The sequence below is a fragment of the Epinephelus moara genome, chromosome 7, assembly GCF_006386435.1.
Source record: "Epinephelus moara isolate mb chromosome 7, YSFRI_EMoa_1.0, whole genome shotgun sequence".
In the NCBI taxonomy this organism is placed as follows: domain Eukaryota; kingdom Metazoa; phylum Chordata; class Actinopteri; order Perciformes; family Serranidae; genus Epinephelus; species Epinephelus moara.
This window is the reverse complement of record NC_065512.1, coordinates 19,855,639-19,874,657: the sequence shown is the minus strand read 5'-3', so window position 1 is coordinate 19,874,657 and position 19,019 is coordinate 19,855,639. Positions and strand designations below refer to the sequence as shown.

The 19,019-nt window shown below is 41.1% G+C and overlaps 4 protein-coding genes across 8 annotated transcripts in view; all 4 read left to right on the top strand.

The window, feature by feature from the left end:
* frmpd4 (FERM and PDZ domain containing 4) overlaps positions 1–2,008 on the top strand; it is a 46,188-nt gene extending 44,180 nt beyond the window's left edge. For all 5 annotated transcript variants that reach the window (XM_050048151.1, XM_050048150.1, XM_050048152.1 and 2 more), the window contains exon 17: positions 278–2,008. In XM_050048151.1, coding sequence (XP_049904108.1) covers positions 278–1,518 — 1,241 coding nt within the window. In that variant the 3' untranslated portion in view covers positions 1,519–2,008. The remainder of the gene's footprint in view (positions 1–277) is intronic.
* Positions 2,009–4,431: 2,423 nt separating this feature from the next.
* On the top strand, positions 4,432–7,965 carry tlr7 (toll-like receptor 7). Its single transcript, XM_050049675.1, has 2 exons — positions 4,432–4,452; positions 4,760–7,965. Exons 1-2 carry the CDS (start codon positions 4,432–4,434, stop codon positions 7,913–7,915), a joined length of 3,177 nt encoding a protein of 1,058 aa, XP_049905632.1. The 3' UTR covers positions 7,916–7,965.
* Positions 7,966–8,064: 99 nt separating this feature from the next.
* On the top strand, positions 8,065–15,360 carry LOC126392647 (toll-like receptor 8). The gene is made up of 2 exons (XM_050048156.1): positions 8,065–8,511; positions 11,539–15,360. The coding sequence occupies exons 1-2, from the start codon at positions 8,509–8,511 to the stop codon at positions 14,623–14,625; spliced, it is 3,090 nt and encodes a 1,029-aa protein (XP_049904113.1). The 5' UTR covers positions 8,065–8,508; the 3' UTR covers positions 14,626–15,360.
* Positions 15,361–15,977: 617 nt separating this feature from the next.
* tmsb4x (thymosin beta 4 X-linked) lies at positions 15,978–17,464 on the top strand. The gene is made up of 3 exons (XM_050048160.1): positions 15,978–16,137; positions 16,829–16,941; positions 17,032–17,464. Exons 2-3 carry the CDS (start codon positions 16,842–16,844, stop codon positions 17,058–17,060), a joined length of 129 nt encoding a protein of 42 aa, XP_049904117.1. The 5' UTR covers positions 15,978–16,137; positions 16,829–16,841; the 3' UTR covers positions 17,061–17,464.
* Positions 17,465–19,019: the final 1,555 nt, after the last annotated feature.

Below are 19,019 nucleotides of genomic sequence, written 5' to 3'. Positions count from 1 at the left end.
GCTTGAATGTAACAGACTTTCATTTATGTCTAAAAGTCCTGCAGCTTTGTGTCACTTTTGTTTTTTGTCCATCTATTTGACCCATTAGGAATCCAGAGATATTTTTAATTAAGAATGAAAAATCAGGCAAAGATGCATATCGTCATTGCAGTATATACAGTGCATTTAAGTACAATATAAGTGTTGTTATTTACAAATGTGAAACCACTGAGATGAATACGTACTGTTGGAGAGATGCTTAACAGTTCTCTTTGTTTTCCTACTACCCCTAGTGTAGCTTGCACACAGCTGAAGAAGGTTGGGGAAGAGTCATCTTTAGCTCTCTGTAATGAGACCAGTACCACCACCACAACCACGTCACCATCATCATTAAGAAGTAGCACAGAGCCCAGCGGGCTAACACAGGCCAGACCCGAGCCCGACCCACATGCCCTGGCTTTCCCCTCAAGCGGATCTTCATGTGACCCTAAAACAAGCAGCCTCAGGAAGCCACGCAGGGATCGGATGCTCAGGAGGAGCTGGAGCACCATAATGCCAGGTTCCAGGAGCTTAGAAGCACTGTTAGAGAAGACCAAAGCCACACTTACAAGGAAGAGTGGTGGTCAGAATTTCCAGTCTCAAGATCCCCTTAAAGTGCAGAGGATATTCTCTGCCAAAACCCTGCCCAAGAGTTTGTCCCAGGGTTCAGTCGCCTCTCATTCATCTGATGGAAGGCTGCAAAAAGGAGCCGCCTTGTTGCTGCCAGAGTCAACAGCACCAAGACCGGATGTGGGTACGTGGAGGTGTCGTGGGCCGTTCAGTCACTGCTTCCTGCGGAGAAAGAAAAACGTTGATGGTGTTGAGGAAGATAGAGAGTTGCCCTCACGTGCTCTGTTCTCTATCAGCTCGGTTTCTTTCAGTCGCAGGGAAAACACAGTCTTGAAAGCTGCTCATAAATCTGAGCAGATCAACATGGCCGCAGCTACGAATGACATGAGCCTCAAAGCGAGGCTAGCTCGTGTAAATTCAATGAAGGGAAAAACCTACAGCCTTCATACAGGGTTCGCACTTGCACGCAAGGATGCCTTAGAGATGGTCGGCGTGTTGCGTTCCAGCGTCGGCCACTTGTCCAGAGGTGAGAATCGTGAGGTCAACGAGGCTGACATGGATACGTTCTCCCAGCTGCTTTTCATGCAGGCCAAAGTGCTGGGCAGGGCCTGCAGTCAGATGAGTGCAGAGTACAGCAGCCCAGAGGAGTTACTGCTCACTCTGACGCACAGCTTCCACACACTCTGCTGCCTGACGCAAGCCTGCATGTCACTCGTGGAAGGCCTGAGCACCGAGAGAGAGCGGCGCGAGGTGGTAGCCAAGGTGGATGAGGTCGTCATGAACTATGTGTGTCTGCTGAAAGCTGCGGAGGCAGCTTCGGGAAGCTCCCCCAGTGACCAAAGTGTGAATGCATTGACACATCACTCTGCCACCATGTCTGCTATTATAAACGCACTAACTCACTCACTGAAAACACTGCTCAACAAATAAACTGTTGTTATTTTGTCCTGATTATTGATTTTAAAGCCATACATAAGAGACATGGGTTTAACAACCAATGTGAACTGCTGTGAAAAAAAACTTGCCTTGTGTATACAATATTTTATTATGTAAAGTAAAAATAAAATATGAATCAATAAAGTTTTAAATAGATTATTAAGGCCTCTATAAGGAAGCATATGACCCTCCTCTGAAGTATATTATCTAAAATTATATTATAGGGATTATTTTAATGATTTATTGGTTATATTAGAGGTTTAACATGTAGATTATTACAACCTTATTAGTACCTTGTTTATAAATTGTACGAATATATATTATGTTGGAGAAATGCATACACTATACTACACGCTCTAGACAAATCATTGCACAGGACAAGACGTGATCAAACAAGTAACTCATATGACTTTTTCATTTGCTGGTTTCACCTTAATTTAATGAATACTTTACACATGAACACTGAGTACTTTCCTGTTCTTTTTTGTCAACATCATTAAAAAGATTAAAACTTTTAAAGATTCTTCTCAAATTATTTGTGTCTGTGTTTTAAAAATCACAAATGTGGTTCTGTTTATGACCATCCTCTCATTTACTAGCCTACGAGCTATATTGTTATATATATATATATTGTTAATACTCTTTCCAGTTGATCTCTGAAGCATTAAAAACAGAATAACAGAAGGACTTTTTTAAATTTCACAAGTTTGCTCCTAAAATTGCATTATTCATACAGGAAAGTTGCTTGACCCATGTTTAGTTTTATAACTGTGTTTAATATTTCACGATTTCACCATTTACTCAAGCCTGAGTGGTGGTAATGCTTTTTGCATTAATGATGATGATGGCCCATTTCACTAAGGGGGCAGGAGAGAGTGTTTGCATACTGTTATGCGTGAGTAGTCAAGCACATGTTGCGTGATGCTCATGCATCTGAGAGCCTACACCCGTGCTAGCAGCTCTGTGAGGCTGTACTTTGAGCTAAATGCTAACATTAGCTTGCTAATGTGTTGTTGTTTAGCAGGTATGGTTTACCATGTTCACCTTCTTAGTTCAGTTTGTTAGCATGCTAACACTTGCTAATGAGCACAGAACACAAAGTACAGCTGAGGCTGATGGAAATGTCCAATGATGATCACCAAAGTTGTTATTATTCATCCTCTGGGGACTACGAATGTCCCTAAAATTTTTCAGTGCAATCCATCTTTTAGAGTGCTCCAGTGATGACGTTTTTGGAGGCCGGCACGGAAGTTAGCATCGCTGTGGTTCCCTAATCAAAAACCAATTGGGATTTTTCTGCTGGATTTTGGATTATTGCAGAAAATAAGCTCTGTGGCAAACAAACGTTTATGATATTCACACATTTTGTTCAGCAAGATAATCTCCACAAATGAACACCACTTTTATGATATGTGAAGGCTAAATGCAATCGCTATAAGTAAAAAGCTAACATTAGGCAATGCACAAACTACACTACTACTACATGACTTAACATCCCTACCCCAACGAGGCTGCAAAGTTGTGTTCAGTGTGATGATGTTTAGCCACTTTTTAGCAACACCATTTTTAAGACACAAAAGCTACAGAATTCACGAGGGTATTAACTGTTTTAAATCCTGCACAAAGGCTACAACTCATCACTACAGACATAATTTGTTCTTGATCTCAAGGAGGGAAAATTCCAGGAAAGCACACTCAAATTGCCTGTACTGTTGGCTATTGTGTACAGTTATGGTTACAGTTTAATGCTGATTGACTGATTGATTCCCACTATTTACTGAGCCATTGCAAAGTTGGGTGACTAGCACTGCACTGGTCAACTGGTGGCTACCGTAGCATTCTGAATAACAGAACGCAAACATTACTAATAACATACAGAAACATTGTGTGCAATAGTCCACCTTCCACCTTCCACCTTCTCTTTCCCTACCTCTGTTTCTCTCTCTGTGGCTATCAAACACACACACAAGAGGTAGGGAATGAACGCTGCTCACCTGATCCCCTCATCACTATGGGTGACATTAGATCCTAACCGGGGAAAAAAGTCCAGTAAATAGTAATAAGTAATAAGCCCATATAAATTTCAGTCATTTCAACTGCGTTATTTATTTGAAAAAGTATTTAGTTGCATGTCTAGTTCCTGCAAAAAGTGGTGGAATTACAGTAACACATCAATCCCAACACTGATCCTAAGAGTCCTGCTGCTAGCATGGCTAAAAAGCTTCTTTGTCATCATGCCGTTTAACTAAAAGGGGTTGACCAGGTGGATGCTTTTTATAAAACTGCAGTGTCTATTCCTGCATTGTTTTTCTCAGATAAAGGACCAAACATAAATACTGTGTAGACAGATCACGTGTTAGAGTGAATGTTACTCAGCCGTGGAGCCGCAAAGTAGCCCAAGCTTAAGGAAGAGGATTCTGCCTGTTGCCAGAATAGCATGTTCACATGTAAACTGGTAGACCAAAACCCAAGCATCAGTTTCACTTTCCCCTGCAGGCTGATCAGAAATGAAACAGCTCTTTCTGTTAGCGGCCACCGGATAACCCACAACTCCTCCAGCTGTGTTGTCACACTCTTCTATAAGAGCAACAGACTATTATCCTTGACCCTTCTATTCTAAAGGAAACCTCTTCACAGTCATTTCAGGATAAACCATATGTTTGCACCATTGTGAAAAAAAGGCAATCAGTAAACAGCTACCAAGCACACATTATTAAAGATGGAAGATATGTGTGGTTTGAGAAGATAGGGAAGTGATGCTGGCTAATTATACAGACGAGGGGCTAACCCTGCCACCTGTTCCTTTCGTCTCATCATCTTCGAGCTGATCATCAATGTTACGCTTCTTTCAGTACTTGATCCAGCTTGACAACAGGACTCATAGCAGGACCTCGTCTCACGTGAACGATGTTCTTCCACCAGGCGAGTGTCAGTTATCTTGTTATCTACACTGTATTTCATTAGAACTGGTCCAATTTCATTAGAACTGTATTTATAAGTAGTGAAATAGCAGGTTGGCTTTGATGAGAAAGACTGTAAACAACATGCAGGGGTGGAAAATGAAACGCTAGCTTGTATCAGTTCCTAGTTGTATTATGAAGTGGCATTTGTACATACCTTACTCAAAATGTTGATTTTAGCATGTGATTCTTGTGTCACGTGTTTTCTCAGTAACTGTATAATCAGCTTTCCAGCTGCACACATTTCTCATAGAACTGCCTGTATTTCTGTACAGATTTATGTGGCGCTCCTGGGCCTGTGGTGTTGCCTCTCCACATCAACAGCTAGCGTTTCTTACCCCAAAACCCTGCCATGTGATGTCAGCGAGGCCAACAACGGGAGCATGGTGACGGTAGACTGCACAGAGAGGAGCCTCAAAGACATCCCCCGTGGCATCCCCAGAGACACTACCAACCTGACGCTCACCATCAACCATATTCCTAAATTAAACTCCACCTCCTTTCGCGGTCTGGAAAACCTGACTGAGATTGACATGAGGTGCAACTGTGTGCCCATTAAAATTGGGCCCAAGGACCGCATGTGCAATGAGAGTGTGACAATAGAGGAAAACACCTTTACCAGCCTGACGAACCTGCGAGCACTGTATCTAGATGGTAATCAGCTCTCTAGTATACCAAAAGGCCTGCCTCCAAATCTGATCCTGCTGAGTTTGGAAGTGAATCACATTTATAACATTTCTAAAGCAAACCTCTCTGACATCAGAAATATTGAGGTGCTTTACCTCGGTCAAAACTGCTATTACCGTAACCCATGTGATAATAACTATACTATAGAGGACGATGCATTTTTACAGCTTAACAATTTAAAACTGTTGAGTCTTAAATCAAACAACTTATCCTTTATTCCACATCAGCTTCCCACAAGTCTGAAGGAATTGTACCTTTACAACAACAAAATCCAAGAAGTTACTGACGAGGATTTCAAAAACTTAACTAACCTTGAGATTCTAGATATTAGCGGAAACTGTCCTAGATGTTACAACGCTCCTTTCCCATGCATCCCGTGCCCAAATGATTCCCCCATGAAAATCAGCAGGGATGCTTTTAAAATGTTGACACAACTAAAGACGCTCCGCCTGCACAGCAACTCCCTGACATACGTGCTGCCTAAGTGGTTCATCAACATGTCAGACCTGAGAGTTCTCGATCTCTCGTCAAACTTTTTAGCAACAGATATAGGATACACAATCTTCCCACAATTCCTGGGCAAACTGGAAGAACTGGATATTTCATTTAACTACGAGCTTCAAAGGTACCCTCAAACGCTGAGGCTGAGCTGCAGTTTCTCCTTACTCAAATCCCTTCGAATTCTCAGACTAAAGGGCTATGTGTTTCAGCAGCTGAAGCCAGAGAGCATTGCTCCTTTGATAAAGCTCACAAAGCTGGAGGTTGTAGATCTGGGGACAAACTTTATTAAAATGGCAAACCTCAGTATTCTGATGGAGTTAAAGAGCTTTCAAATAATCAGCCTGTCTGACAACAAAATATCCTCCCCCTCTGACAGCCAAGATGCTGTTGGTTTCTCTGGGGGAGAGCCCTTGCACTGGTCTCCCATGTCGGCTGCAGCTCAGTACGGAAATAAGGAAGTGAGAGAGATTCACTACTTCAGATATGATGAATATGCACGCAGCTGCAAGTACAAATACAAAGAACTTGGAACTGTCACATCCTTTGTCAACAAGAAATGCAGTGAGTTTGGAAAAACCCTGGATGTGAGCAGGAACAACATATTCTTCTTGCATTCGAGATTTTTAAACCTAACAGAGCTGAGATGCCTCAATCTGTCTGGAAATGCAATGAGCCAAAGCCTTAATGGCTCTGAATTTACTTATCTGACTAATTTAAAATATTTAGACTTCTCCTGGAATCGGCTGGACCTGCTCTACTCAACTGCGTTTCAAGAGCTGAAAAATCTAGTTGTCTTGGATATAAGTAACAACAACCATTACTTTGAGTCCGAGGGCTTGACTCACATGCTTAACTTCACTAGCAATTTGAAAAAGCTCAAGATATTGCGCATGAACCACAACAAGATCTCTACTTCCACCAATACAGAGCTGGAGAGTCAATCTCTAGAGAGGTTAGAGTTCAGAGATAACCGGTTAGATATGTTGTGGAGAGACGGGGACACCAGGTATATCAATTATTTTAAGAAATTGATTAATCTGTCTGTCCTTGACATCTCTCATAACAACCTCAATTTCATTCCGCCGGGAGTGTTCAGCGGTCTGCCGGACAAACTGTCTGAGCTCTACATCAAAAACAACAAACTAAAAGATGGATCCTTTGATTGGAAGAAACTACAACTTATACAGTCTTTGGAGGTCTTAGATCTCAGTGGCAACATCTTAACTACTGTTCCAGCCATGCTGTCAACAACCTGTCCCAAATCTCTCAAAAAGCTCCTTTTACAGAAAAACCAGATTGTGGAACTCACCCCAGATTTCCTTAAGGATGCCTTCCACTTAAAACATCTTGATCTTAGTTTTAATCACATACAACACATTGTCCAATCTAGCTTTCCAGATGATGTCATGGATCAGATGGACATGCTGCTTCTGCACAACAACCCATTCCTGTGCACTTGCAACGCCACTTGGTTTATCAAGTGGCTCAACAGCACCACAGTCACCATCCCTAAACTGGCCACGGATGTTACTTGCGCTAGTCCAGAGGCGCAAAAAGGTAATCTTGTGATCTCGGTGGACCTGTTGGCCTGCCAGTACAACTATCTGTCAATCATCCTCTACACCCTCATGACTACCCTTGTCCTCAGCTTCCTCACCCTGTCAATCTCCAGCCATCTCTTCCTGTGGGACGTCTGGTACATCTACCACTTCTGCAGGGCAAAGCTCAAAGGTTACGGCCGCCTGTATTCCCAAAGCTCAGCCTATGATGCCTTTGTGATATACGACAAGGAGGATGCTGCAGTGTCAGAGTGGGTGATGAAGGAAATGTGCCCTCATCTTGAGGACAGCGGAGACCGTCAGCTCACATTGTGTCTAGAGGAACGGGACTGGATTCCCGGATGCCCCCTGATCGACAACCTCTCCAGGAGCATCAACAACAGCAAGAGGACCGTGTTCATTCTCACCAACAGATATCTCAAAAGCGGCAACTTCAAGACGGCTTTCTACATGGCCCACCAAAGGCTAATGGATGAAAAAGATGACGTTATCGTATTGATCTTCTTGGAGAAAGTACCTTGCAATTCAAAGTACCTGAGATTACGGAAGAGACTGTACAAGCGCTCTGTGCTGGATTGGCCAACAAACCCTCAATCCCATTTGTACTTCTGGTTCAGCCTAAGAAGTGTATTAGCAACTGAGAGTCACAAACAATACAACAACCTCTTCAAAGAAACACTGTAATGACAATGAACTGTCATACTTAGTTCCTCCTTTCTTTAGCACTGCTCTAAATGTATTTCTGTATGTGAATAACAATGTGTGAACTTTGAGCAACCCATTTAAATGTAAGAAAAAGAATATTACTGTAATTTCAATGGCTTATTGTGTGCTAATTTTAGATTCCCTGTTTACTGTCACTCAAAGGGGAACTGGCTGCCACTCTTTGCCATCTCCACAGATAATTCTAATTTTCACTTTGTCTGAGATGGCAACAAAACTGCCATCATATGAAAAGGGGAAATGAAAGAAATGCACTTCTTCAATTCACATGCTACTTCTGTCCCAGAGCCTTGTTCTGAGAAGATTGCTGCAGTTTGTTGCTTTCGTTGGACTTCAGTAACGGGGGGAATTTTTAAAAAAGTTTGCTGTATTTTCAAGATTAAGAAAACAGAGATTGAGTGGGGGGATATTTTGACTTGTGGAGACTTGTTGACACTCAAGACACAGACAGTTTTTTACATATACTTCATTTTCAGTTTTACCCGAAGGCAAAGTGCCATAAAAGTCATCTCTTTTTTCAAGGTTGTCATTGAAGAATCAACAGTGCTTGCACAATGGTGAGTTTTATTGATACAAGTTTTTCTGTATATTTTAATTTTTTTGCTCAATGTACGACAGAGATTACATTTATCTGCTGGAAGTCAAATGTTTTACTCGTCAGATTTCTGCACGTGCTTTTTGATTGGATGTATTTGTAATATAATCTGTAATGATTTTGTGCTTCCTTGATGAACTTTGCAGCACTAGTGCTACTTGGTGTAACTGTGTATACATTTATTTGACTCTGAAAACTCATTGAAAACTGTTGTGCATTTTTGATAATGTAGTGTTCTTTAGTAAATACAGTGCATTAAAGTTTACTCCAGAGTTATTATAGTTTTGTATTTTTTCATTAATTTTCATTTTTAATTTTGTCTTTAATTTTCGTTTTAAGTTCAGTTAAGTTTCAGTAAATTTCCAGAGTGGGTTTGATTGTTTCAGTTTAGTTGTTAATGTTTAAAAATGCTGAGTTTTAGATTTGATTTGATTAGATTCACTAGGTTTTAATTATTATAATATGATGGGTATATGTCTGGCACAAGATTTAAGAAGTTTAGGTGTTACAATACAAACACAACACTCTGTGAAGGTAATTGATTCACAGTCATGTAGACATCCCAGTCTTAAAACACATGAGTACCAATGACTCCTCTTGCTTGTGAGTTGACAAATTTGACCAAATTGACGAAGACTAAAATTAAAGACATTTCCTGTGTATTTTCCTTTCATTTCTGTTAGTTTTGTAAGTACACAATATTGTTAGATTTTGCTTTATTCTAACATTTTACTTGTAGTTTAGTTGAAATGTTTTTTCACACCTAGTTTTAGTTTAGTTTTAGTTAATTATAATAACCTTGGTTTACTCACAAAGAAACAGTATCAGTATCAGCACAAAGAATCAGTACTTGCTTTCATTTTTATAGAATAACAGCAGCGACCTGTCTGTGGGCAAGTGATTACAAACTTGTGCTGTGAGTGTGCAGCCAAACATTGCTCAAACCCACAAAACCTTATTTTAAATTCCAAATATACCATGCTTGTCGGGCTAGCATCTTGTTAAAACTGTCTACAATAATTCATAAGACATTAAAAATATTTCCATTTGATGAGCATGCAGCTACCTATATGTAAATAAAGGGAAATCAGCTGCTACCTTTTTGGAGGTAGAAATAACTTACTTAGAAAAAAAATGATATGCAATAAAACACACCTTTGTTTAGTTCAATACACTCAGGGGTTTTGTGGCTACAGCTGTACTCGGTCTGATATGGCCAGTAGCTTATAGTGGTTAATAATGTTTAGACACATATTGTTGCGTTTCTGACATTACTGAGTCAATTCACTTTATGACTTTATGACTTTTCCCTATACCCGTGCTTCTGTTGCAGTCGCTTCAAAGGGGAACTACACCCATATTTTAAAATTCATTCGTTATTCCTATGGTCTAAGACACTGGCCTTTAAAAATATTAGCACACATGAACTCTCCCAAAGTCAAAAACTAGTGTGCTAAAACTCACATTTATGATGTCATAGATGTAAAGTCTAGAGCTGCTCCAGTGACAGTTAATTGGGAAATATGTTACAGATGACACTGAGAGCACCCAGGGGAGTGTTCTGAGTGTATGGGTACATTTTCTGTTTCAGAACTAAGACTACAATTGAATGAAGCTCATTTGGGTATAAAAAAGACACTGAATATTCTGTGAGTCTATAAAATCAGGCTCCCATTCATTGTCTGTGGAGCAGCTCCAGACTTTGCCTGATGACATTAAAAGTTTGAGACGTACTTGGCTTTGAGAGATAGTAACTCATGTTCACAAATACTGATTGAACTTTCTTAGGCCATGGAAATAACACATTTGAATTCTTAATTCAGGTGGTGTTCCCCTTTAAATATTCAATAGCCATTGTTGAGCAACTGTTACATAGCCTGGCTGTAAGGAGATAACAGAATTCATAATTCAAAATACCCAGGGCGGTTATTCCAGTTGAGTGATATTTAACCTGCAGAATGCTGCCACCCTCTGGATACAAGTGGTACCACTCTGAACAGCAATTAAACATAAACCTTAGGTGCACATGTGAACACTGGAACAGGTTTTGGTTGCTGTAATTATTCATTCTGACTGTGTTTTAAAGGGTAAGTTTGTTTTTCTCCAATTTGGCCCCAATCTCCCCACATTTTTCTGTCCTGCAGCCAGCACCAGCACCAGCACCAGCACCAGCAAAACAGGCTACACTGTAGACACTTGAGGCATGTTTGCACCATCAATTTATGTTCACAGTAATATTAGCATTTATACAGGGTGTCTACAGATATCAGACACTTACATTAAATACTTTATTGAGACCATTTCAAGTTCATTTTCAACCAAATTTAAGACTGATTTTTGGACAAATCATCTTTGTCTTGTTTAAGCATTGTAAGTTTAAGGGTGGGTGAATTAAGGGCTGGAAACCAGAGCTGTTGATTGATGGAACAGCGGAAAGGTGAACCAAAATGTTTTTTGTGAGTTTCATTTGTTTCTGCTGACTTTGAATGATGTGCATTTTATAATGATAAAATTACTGTTTATTTAAATGGAGTCGGGTGAGTTTGGCAACAGCCATTTCAGGGTTGTTTCTGGTCAATCAAAAGGGATCTAACTTTAACAAAAAGGCCGACCTCTGAAGGGTCCTTTCCATGATGCTGTCGGACACTCAGAATAATAATCTGAATTTGTCAGTGCCAAAAACAAGCACTTTGACTAGACATCAACTGAGAGTGCAAACATGCCTTGAGTGATTACACTGCAGCCTGTTTTGCCGGTAGCACTCTCACTCAAAACTGGACCAATTTCAAAAATTGCCGTCACCATTAGTCACTCAGACACAAAAACATGGTTAAAAAAAAGAGTCCAGGTTGAAAAATACCAAACTTATTCTGTTAATATAACACAGAATTCATTATGTATTGTATGATGCACCCTTTATTCATGACAACATGACACTGACTATAAGTTAAAGTTGCTGCATTTAACTAACTCTATTGTTTGTCTACAGACTGTCACATGTTGGATGCACTTGCTGCTGTTCTGTCTGTGTTGCCACCATGAGATCCAGCCTGCTGCATGCAAACCTCTATGGATGTCTCAACAGTTCCCTTGTGATGTCACATCCTACAATACCTCTCAGGTCCTGTTTGACTGCAGAGGGCGTCGTCTGAACGCAGTCCCTCTGGGGATAACCAGCAATGCAACTGAGCTCGACTTATCAGAAAATTTAATCAAGAATATTTCAGCTGATTCATTTTCCAACCTGCCGAGTCTGACTCAACTCGATCTCAGCTGGGCGAACAAGAACAAAGCAGTGATCATTGCTGCGAACGCTTTCAAAAATCTGACCAAACTGCACGGACTGAGTCTGACCGGCAACCGTCTGAATGAAATTCCCGGCAACCTCCCTCTTAGCTTGGAAATCCTCGATCTGAGCTATAACCAGATTATGTTTTTGGATAACAGTAGCCTTGTTGGCTTAACAAACGTGACAAAGTTATTGTTATCCAGAAACTGCTACACGTGGAATCCTTGTGGGAGATCTGTTACAATTATGGAGGACAGTTTTGCAGTCATGACCAAACTGGACACTCTGGACTTGTCCTTTAACAACTTAACTCACGTTCCCAAAGGATTACCCCAATCACTGAGCGTGTTAATTCTGGCTTCTAACATGATACAGCACATATCTGAATATGATTTTCTTGGACTACAAAATTTAAAAGCCCTAAAAATACAAGGGAACTGTCAAAGATGTCATAATGCTCCCTATCCTTGTGTTCCTTGCCAAAATGGTTCTCTTACAATCCATCCTGAAGCATTTCACAATCTAACACAGCTCGAGATACTGAACCTGGGAGGAAACTCACTGGACTACCTGAATCCCTCCTGGTTTGTGAGTCTGAACAAGCTTAAACAATTGTTCCTGTCATTTAACTTCTTGCTAAAAGAAATCACTCAAGAGTCAACATACCTAAAATATCTTCCAAAGTTAGAGAGAATGGATCTCTCGTTCAACTTTGCTCTCAAGTACTACCCTACGACAGTGAATCTCTCAAAAGAGTTTTCAAATCTTGAGTCACTCAGAACTTTGCATATGGAGGCTTTGGTCTTCCAGAATATTGGACCGGGCACACTTGAACCTCTGTATAAGCTCAAAAATCTGACTACCCTGAATTTAGGGACTAATTTCATTATTCACTCCGATTCCACCATATTCAGCAAATTCCTGAACCTGAAAACGATATACCTCGCAGAAAACAGGCTGTACCCCATTCCAGGGAAAAGTCCCCCATTTCAAAGTGATGGATACAATCAGAGGTCGGACCTTTCCTTTGCACCGCTCGTGAGACCCCATCCGAAAGATTTCGTTTATGAGCTGTCACACGGCCTTATCAAGGAGGAGTGCTTCGAATCTGGACGAGTGCTAATCCTCAGCTCGAATAATCTGTTCTTCATTTCTCCAAAGCAATTCGAGGGCTATGGAAATATTGCATGTCTCAACCTGTCAGGAAATGGATTTTCAGCGGCACTTAATGGAACAGAGTTCTCCTCACTGCCTAATCTGACATACCTGGACCTGTCATTCAATAAGATTGATCTGGCCTATGGCAACGCTTTCAAAGAACTACAGAAACTACAAGTGCTAGACCTCAGTAACAACCCTCACTACTTTAAAGCGTTCGGGGTAACGCATAATTTAAATTTTACAAGAAATCTGCCTGCTCTGAGGGTGCTGAATATGAGTCATAACTCCATTGACACATTAACGACAAAACAGATGTACAGCAAATCATTAACAGAACTTCAGTTTACAAATAACTATCTTGGGACTCTTTGGAAAGAAAGGGATGGTTCATATACGATGCTTTTTACTCATCTTACTAATTTGACAATCTTAGATATATCCCAGAACAGAATTTCAAAGATTCCAGACAAGGTTTATGAACATTTGCCACGTAACCTCACCAAACTACGCATAAGTCACAACAAGCTTAGTGATTTCAAATGGGACAAACTCCAGCCTTTCCATCAACTTCAAATGTTAGACCTGAGCTTCAATTCCTTATCTAACGTGACAGGTATAAACTCAAACGTCACCCTCACTTTGACTTTTCTTGACCTGAGTCACAATCACATTTCCCGCTTGGACAGCGGGTTTCTTAAGGGTGCAAAGAGCCTTACGACCCTTCACCTTAACCACAACAAACTGACCATCATCAATCAATCCACCTTCCTACCAAGACCTGAATCTCAGCTTCAGACTTTGTTCTTGCAGAAAAATCCATTCCAGTGTACCTGCGATTCATTAGAATTCATTCTGTGGATTGAAAACAGTGACTTAAAGATTCCTAGACTGACCACAGAGGTGACGTGCGCTACACCAGCGAACCAGAAGGACAAAGTTCTGATCTACTTCGACATCAACCAGTGTGTAAATGACAGTGAGGCGTTCTTGAGCTACATTCTAACAAATCTCTTCATTATTGTTTTTATGTTTGTGGCAACAGTTTCTCACTTATTTTACTGGGATGCCTCCTATGTCCTACACTATATGAAAGCTAAGCTAAAGGGATACAGATCCTTGAACTCATCAGACAGTGTTTATGATGTCTTTGTGACTTACGACACCAGAGATCCACATGTCTCTGAGTGGGTGATGAGGAATCTGCGTGTGAAACTAGAAGAAGAAGGAGAGAAGCATCTTCCTCTGTGTTTGGAGGAGAGGGACTGGCCCCCTGGTGTCCCTCTCGTGGAAAACCTCGCTCAGAGCATCCGATACAGTCGCAAGACCCTGTTCGTCTTAACAGAGGGCTACGTTAAGACTGGGGTGTTTAAACTGGCGATATATCTCGCCCACCAAAGACTGCTTGATGAAAACGTGGATGTGATCGTGCTGCTGATGCTGGAGCCCGTCCTGCAGCACTCTCACTTCCTGCGCCTGAGGAGGAGGCTGTGCGGGGAGAGTGTTGTGGAGTGGCCGAGAACAGCTGCCGCGGAGCCCTGGTTTTGGCAAAACTTGAGGAATGTGGTCAGAGTGGACAACCAGGTGATGTACAACAAGACGTATTCAAAGTACTTCAGCAGCAAGTGAACCCGACCCTGACTTCAAACTGTGGACTTTCACATGTGGAAAATAATATCTGTTTTTAAAACTATTGTTCTACATCAACACTGCTTTGCTCCATGACCAGTTTTATCACTTTGCCTGGGGCTAAATAGAGGACAAATAAAGACATTAACCCTCTATGGTGCCGTTTTGCCTCTTGGTAACATACCCATTGTAGTCTGTTTACACTCACACAATACTTCCTCAGTTATGCTGCGATGCTCTAAAAAGGTGCCCCCCAGGGAAACTAATTGCACTGTCACTATCACATGACTCTCTGAAGGCCATGTTAAGTCCCCTTTTTGGGGGGCGTTCCTCACATGGTTTAGCTCCAGCATCTCTCTCCACAGAAATGGTCTGAAAACATCTTTTTCTGTTATTTTACAATCTGAAAACAACTGGATTCACAATAATAAATGAGTGGTTTAATTTTTGATTGTTTAATGTGCTTTATTTGATAATTAAGTTATAGAAAATTCTTAAAATGCATATGTTGCCTTGAAGTAACACCATATGTTTATGGATTCCCACCATGACATTTTTCTGTTATTGTGTATGTAAGTTTATATATTGTTCAAATGCATAATAATCATCATAACTAGTTTCAATAAAGTTCAGGCTATGAAACTGTGTAGTTAACAGTGCATTCTGTGAGTCCTCTCTGCAGAGCATACTGTTTGCTTGTATTTTACACATACTTTTCTTCCATTGACAGAATAAATTCAATATTATTTTGACGAAGAAGAAGGTAAAAAACATGCTCCCAGTTGATGTGAGTGAGGATGAATTAGGAATTTAAAGTGAGAAAATAAACAAGCTGCCATCATCTGGTCTCCATCTAACCCAGACAATATATTTAAGGTCAGAATAAAATATGATGCACCCTCCTTCGTTTTATGTATTCACTGCTATTTTTTCTAGACTAAATTACCAAAGAATCAAAACAAAAACTCTCTCTCTCTCACGCCTGCAGTTCTCCATTTACACTTTCTGGTTATGACGTTGTTTGACCACAAGGTGTCGCCCCCTGACACAGTTTCAATATGGCGCTTTGTGCAAGTTGATCCTAAACTAGTCAACTCATGTCTCAGTCGTAAATCACTCTGAAGCCTGCACATTTTTGTGGGCTATTTGTCACGAACTAACACCTGGAACCGCTGTGATGATATACAAGCCTTGTTTAAAGACAAGAGAAACCCGATACAGTGACGTCACTCGCATATCCAGGTGGTCTCTGTTAGTTTTAAATAAATGCGCAGACGTGGTTGAATGTAAAATACAGTTAGAGCACATCCAGCGTTTTATACGTTTAAGTCTTAAAGCAAAAAACAACAACAACATATTTGTACAGAAGTAATCTTTGGAAGCAGTGGGCGTGACGTCAGAGGAATATTTGCATACTGCGCAGTATTTATCGTGTGATTGACGCTGCAGCCATCACTCTGCTCCTGCGCCATCGAGACGTGCATCTTGCCAGATCCTCTGCCTGAAACACAGGTGAGTGTGTCTGCGTGTTTATTTCATCATGTTTGTTTTAAGCCTGGTTTTATTCAAGATTTACCGATTAAGTGTTTTAATTAGTTTGTGGGGTTTCACCTCGTCGCCTCACATTGTCCTGGCTCATTATCAGCTGCGCACGGGGTGTTTAAAACCTGCTGGGATTAATCGGAAAATACAGCGTTGCATGTTTAATCAAAGGAAATGCCACAGAACTATAACATAACAGGCTTTTTGATATGTAGTCTACAAGCCCAAACAAATGCAGCATGCTGTGTCAGTAAGCTGGATAATAGGTTCAGTGCATGTGCTCTGCCTTTTTTTTTTTTTTTTTTTTTTTTTTTTTTTTTGGGGTAGTCTGCTTCATTGGTCAGAGGGGGTTTGCTGTGGTTGGAGGCAGCCAGTCTGCTCATGTAGATTGCATTAGAGGGCGGTGGCCCCTCAGCTGCACACGCTCACTAACTGACACAAAGCTTTTCTCAAGTCAGCCGCTGATCATCACAAGCACATGCGGCTGTGTTGTGACTGAACTGCATTGTCATTCTCAACCACAATTGTCTCTACATGCGGCAGATTGTGTATATGGCCCTTCAAGATCTTTTTAATTCTGACCCTAACTAGCTGTCTACATGCCCAGGTGTGTTCTGATTGAACCCAATTGAATGAAATTCATGGTCTCCTCTGTTTTCAGAGCCTTCGCAGACATGGCTGACAAACCTGACATCTCAGAGGTCACAGCCTTTGACAAGTCCAAGCTGAAGAAGACTGAAACCCAGGAGAAGAACACACTGCCAACCAAAGAAAGTATGTGCTCTACCTAATGACCTTGATCCTGAACATTTAGTTGCTGTTAATATTTGGAGCTAATGTTGCAAACTTTTCCTTCTCTTGCAGCCATCGAACAGGAGAAGTCTGACAAATGAAGAGCGGTCCTTCTGTGCACTGTACATTCCACAAGCCTTGCCTTTTTTTTTTTTTCAACCTATTCCAACATGTACTCAAAGTTGAGGTACTTACTAATTGACAAAACGAGGACTGTAAAAATCACCACACCCCTCACTCGCTTTGATGCCCCACCCCCACCCCCTGTACAGTAAGAGTGCGGCCTGATGTCAGCGTGGGTTCCTGGTCATCTGTTGCTGTGGAAGCATCTCCAGTGTGGTGTCTTTAAGAGCAGACGTGTCATGAAACAGCCGAGGGACTTGCACGTTGATTTGTAACCCTACTCTGACCACTTGTGAATGTCCACATGGCAAGCAGTGTGTTTTGTATCAAAATCTGGAATGCACAAGTTTGTTAAATATGCAAAATAAAAAATGTAAACTGATGTGAATATGTCCTTGTGTGGTTTTACACTATGGATTTTTTTTTTTTTTATACTACCCATCCTGGGCTATGGCGCCAAAACACACCAAGCAGTGGCAATGTCATGGAGAGATAGGCCATTTAATTTTGCGGCAAAGTGCAGCCAAACTAAAGTTGCATAGTTCTTCCTGCCTGAAACACGTGTACACATTTCCTGGCTGCAGAAAACTAATCAGTGTGGTGAGCTGCACTTTTTATAGCTGCCTGGTGTGTTTTCAACCACTTTTGAGTCACAAACTGATAATGAATTTGTCTTTTAATCTCAGCTAGCTGCGACAGCATGGGAGCACTTTGTAGGCGTTGGATCTGTCTTTAGTGCCAGCACAGTGAAGTTACCAACTGACCTAAAAAGCACTGACACTCTGCTGCTAATGCATGAACAGCTCACTCCATTTTTTTTTTTTTCAAACTGCACTCCCACAGCTAAGGCAGTGGAATATTTGATTTAAAATGGCATGTATCCTGAAAGAATTTTAAGCTCTGGTCTCAGGTGCTTGTGCACGTAAGGGTTNCTGCTGCTAATGCATGAACAGCTCACTCCATTTTTTTTTTTCAAACTGCACTCCCACAGCTAAGGCAGTGGAATATTTGATTTAAAAAGGCATGTATCCTGAAAGAATTTTAAGCTCTGGTCTCAGGTGCTTGTGCACGTAAGGGTTAAGAGAGAAAATCCAGGCTTCAGAACAGAAGATGTACCAACTGTAATTCCCTATGTAAGGTAAAATTCTTTCAGAACAACTAACATTTTCATTACATACAAAGTTATGCTTTTGTAGCTACTGTCTTTCCCATCCTGGAATGACTGATCAAATCTTAGGGCTGCTTCACGAAGCTTCTATTTTGATTCCAGAGGCAAACCTATCCTTGCAACATGCTTAGGGAAAATATCAAAATTCGTAAAGGTTTCGCCACCCACCCTTACCTTAAAAGGACCACCCTTGCAGTCCTGTCTAAACCTGTATGGTGCACGCAAAAGTTCCTTCCCTGCAGCTGCACAACCAAGCCTGAGCGGGACTACTTCCTCCCACTCTGCCTCCAGCTGTAGCCACAGCAGCTGTGAGAATCTCCCCTGCCCGACTAGGCAAGTCGCATCTCGTCAAATGAGCCTAAGGTGTTGGATTTGGGATTAGTGTTGTGTCTCAATTTCACAGTTTGACTATGTTGCAGTAATAGATCAACAGCTGCCGAATTCAGAATTGCTTTAAATTAAATGTTGGGAATAACACAGCATAAAGTTATGGTAGGTTATGTTAGAAAAAATGCATTACAGTGAGGTTTACCTGTCTGCTGACAATTGTGTGTCCCCTATTGCCCTATGCTGTAATCACAGACGACATGTACACACTGATCCTGAGCTACGTTGAGGCTGACTGTTGAAAGCACTGTAGCTTTAGCTGCTGGGTGATCGGACAGATGTTTTGAGTACATGAGTTCAGCCTCTGCTTTTTGATGTGAAGTTTATATTAAAAAATACAGACGAGAAAAAGTTGAGTAAATGTAAAAAAAAAAAAAAAAAA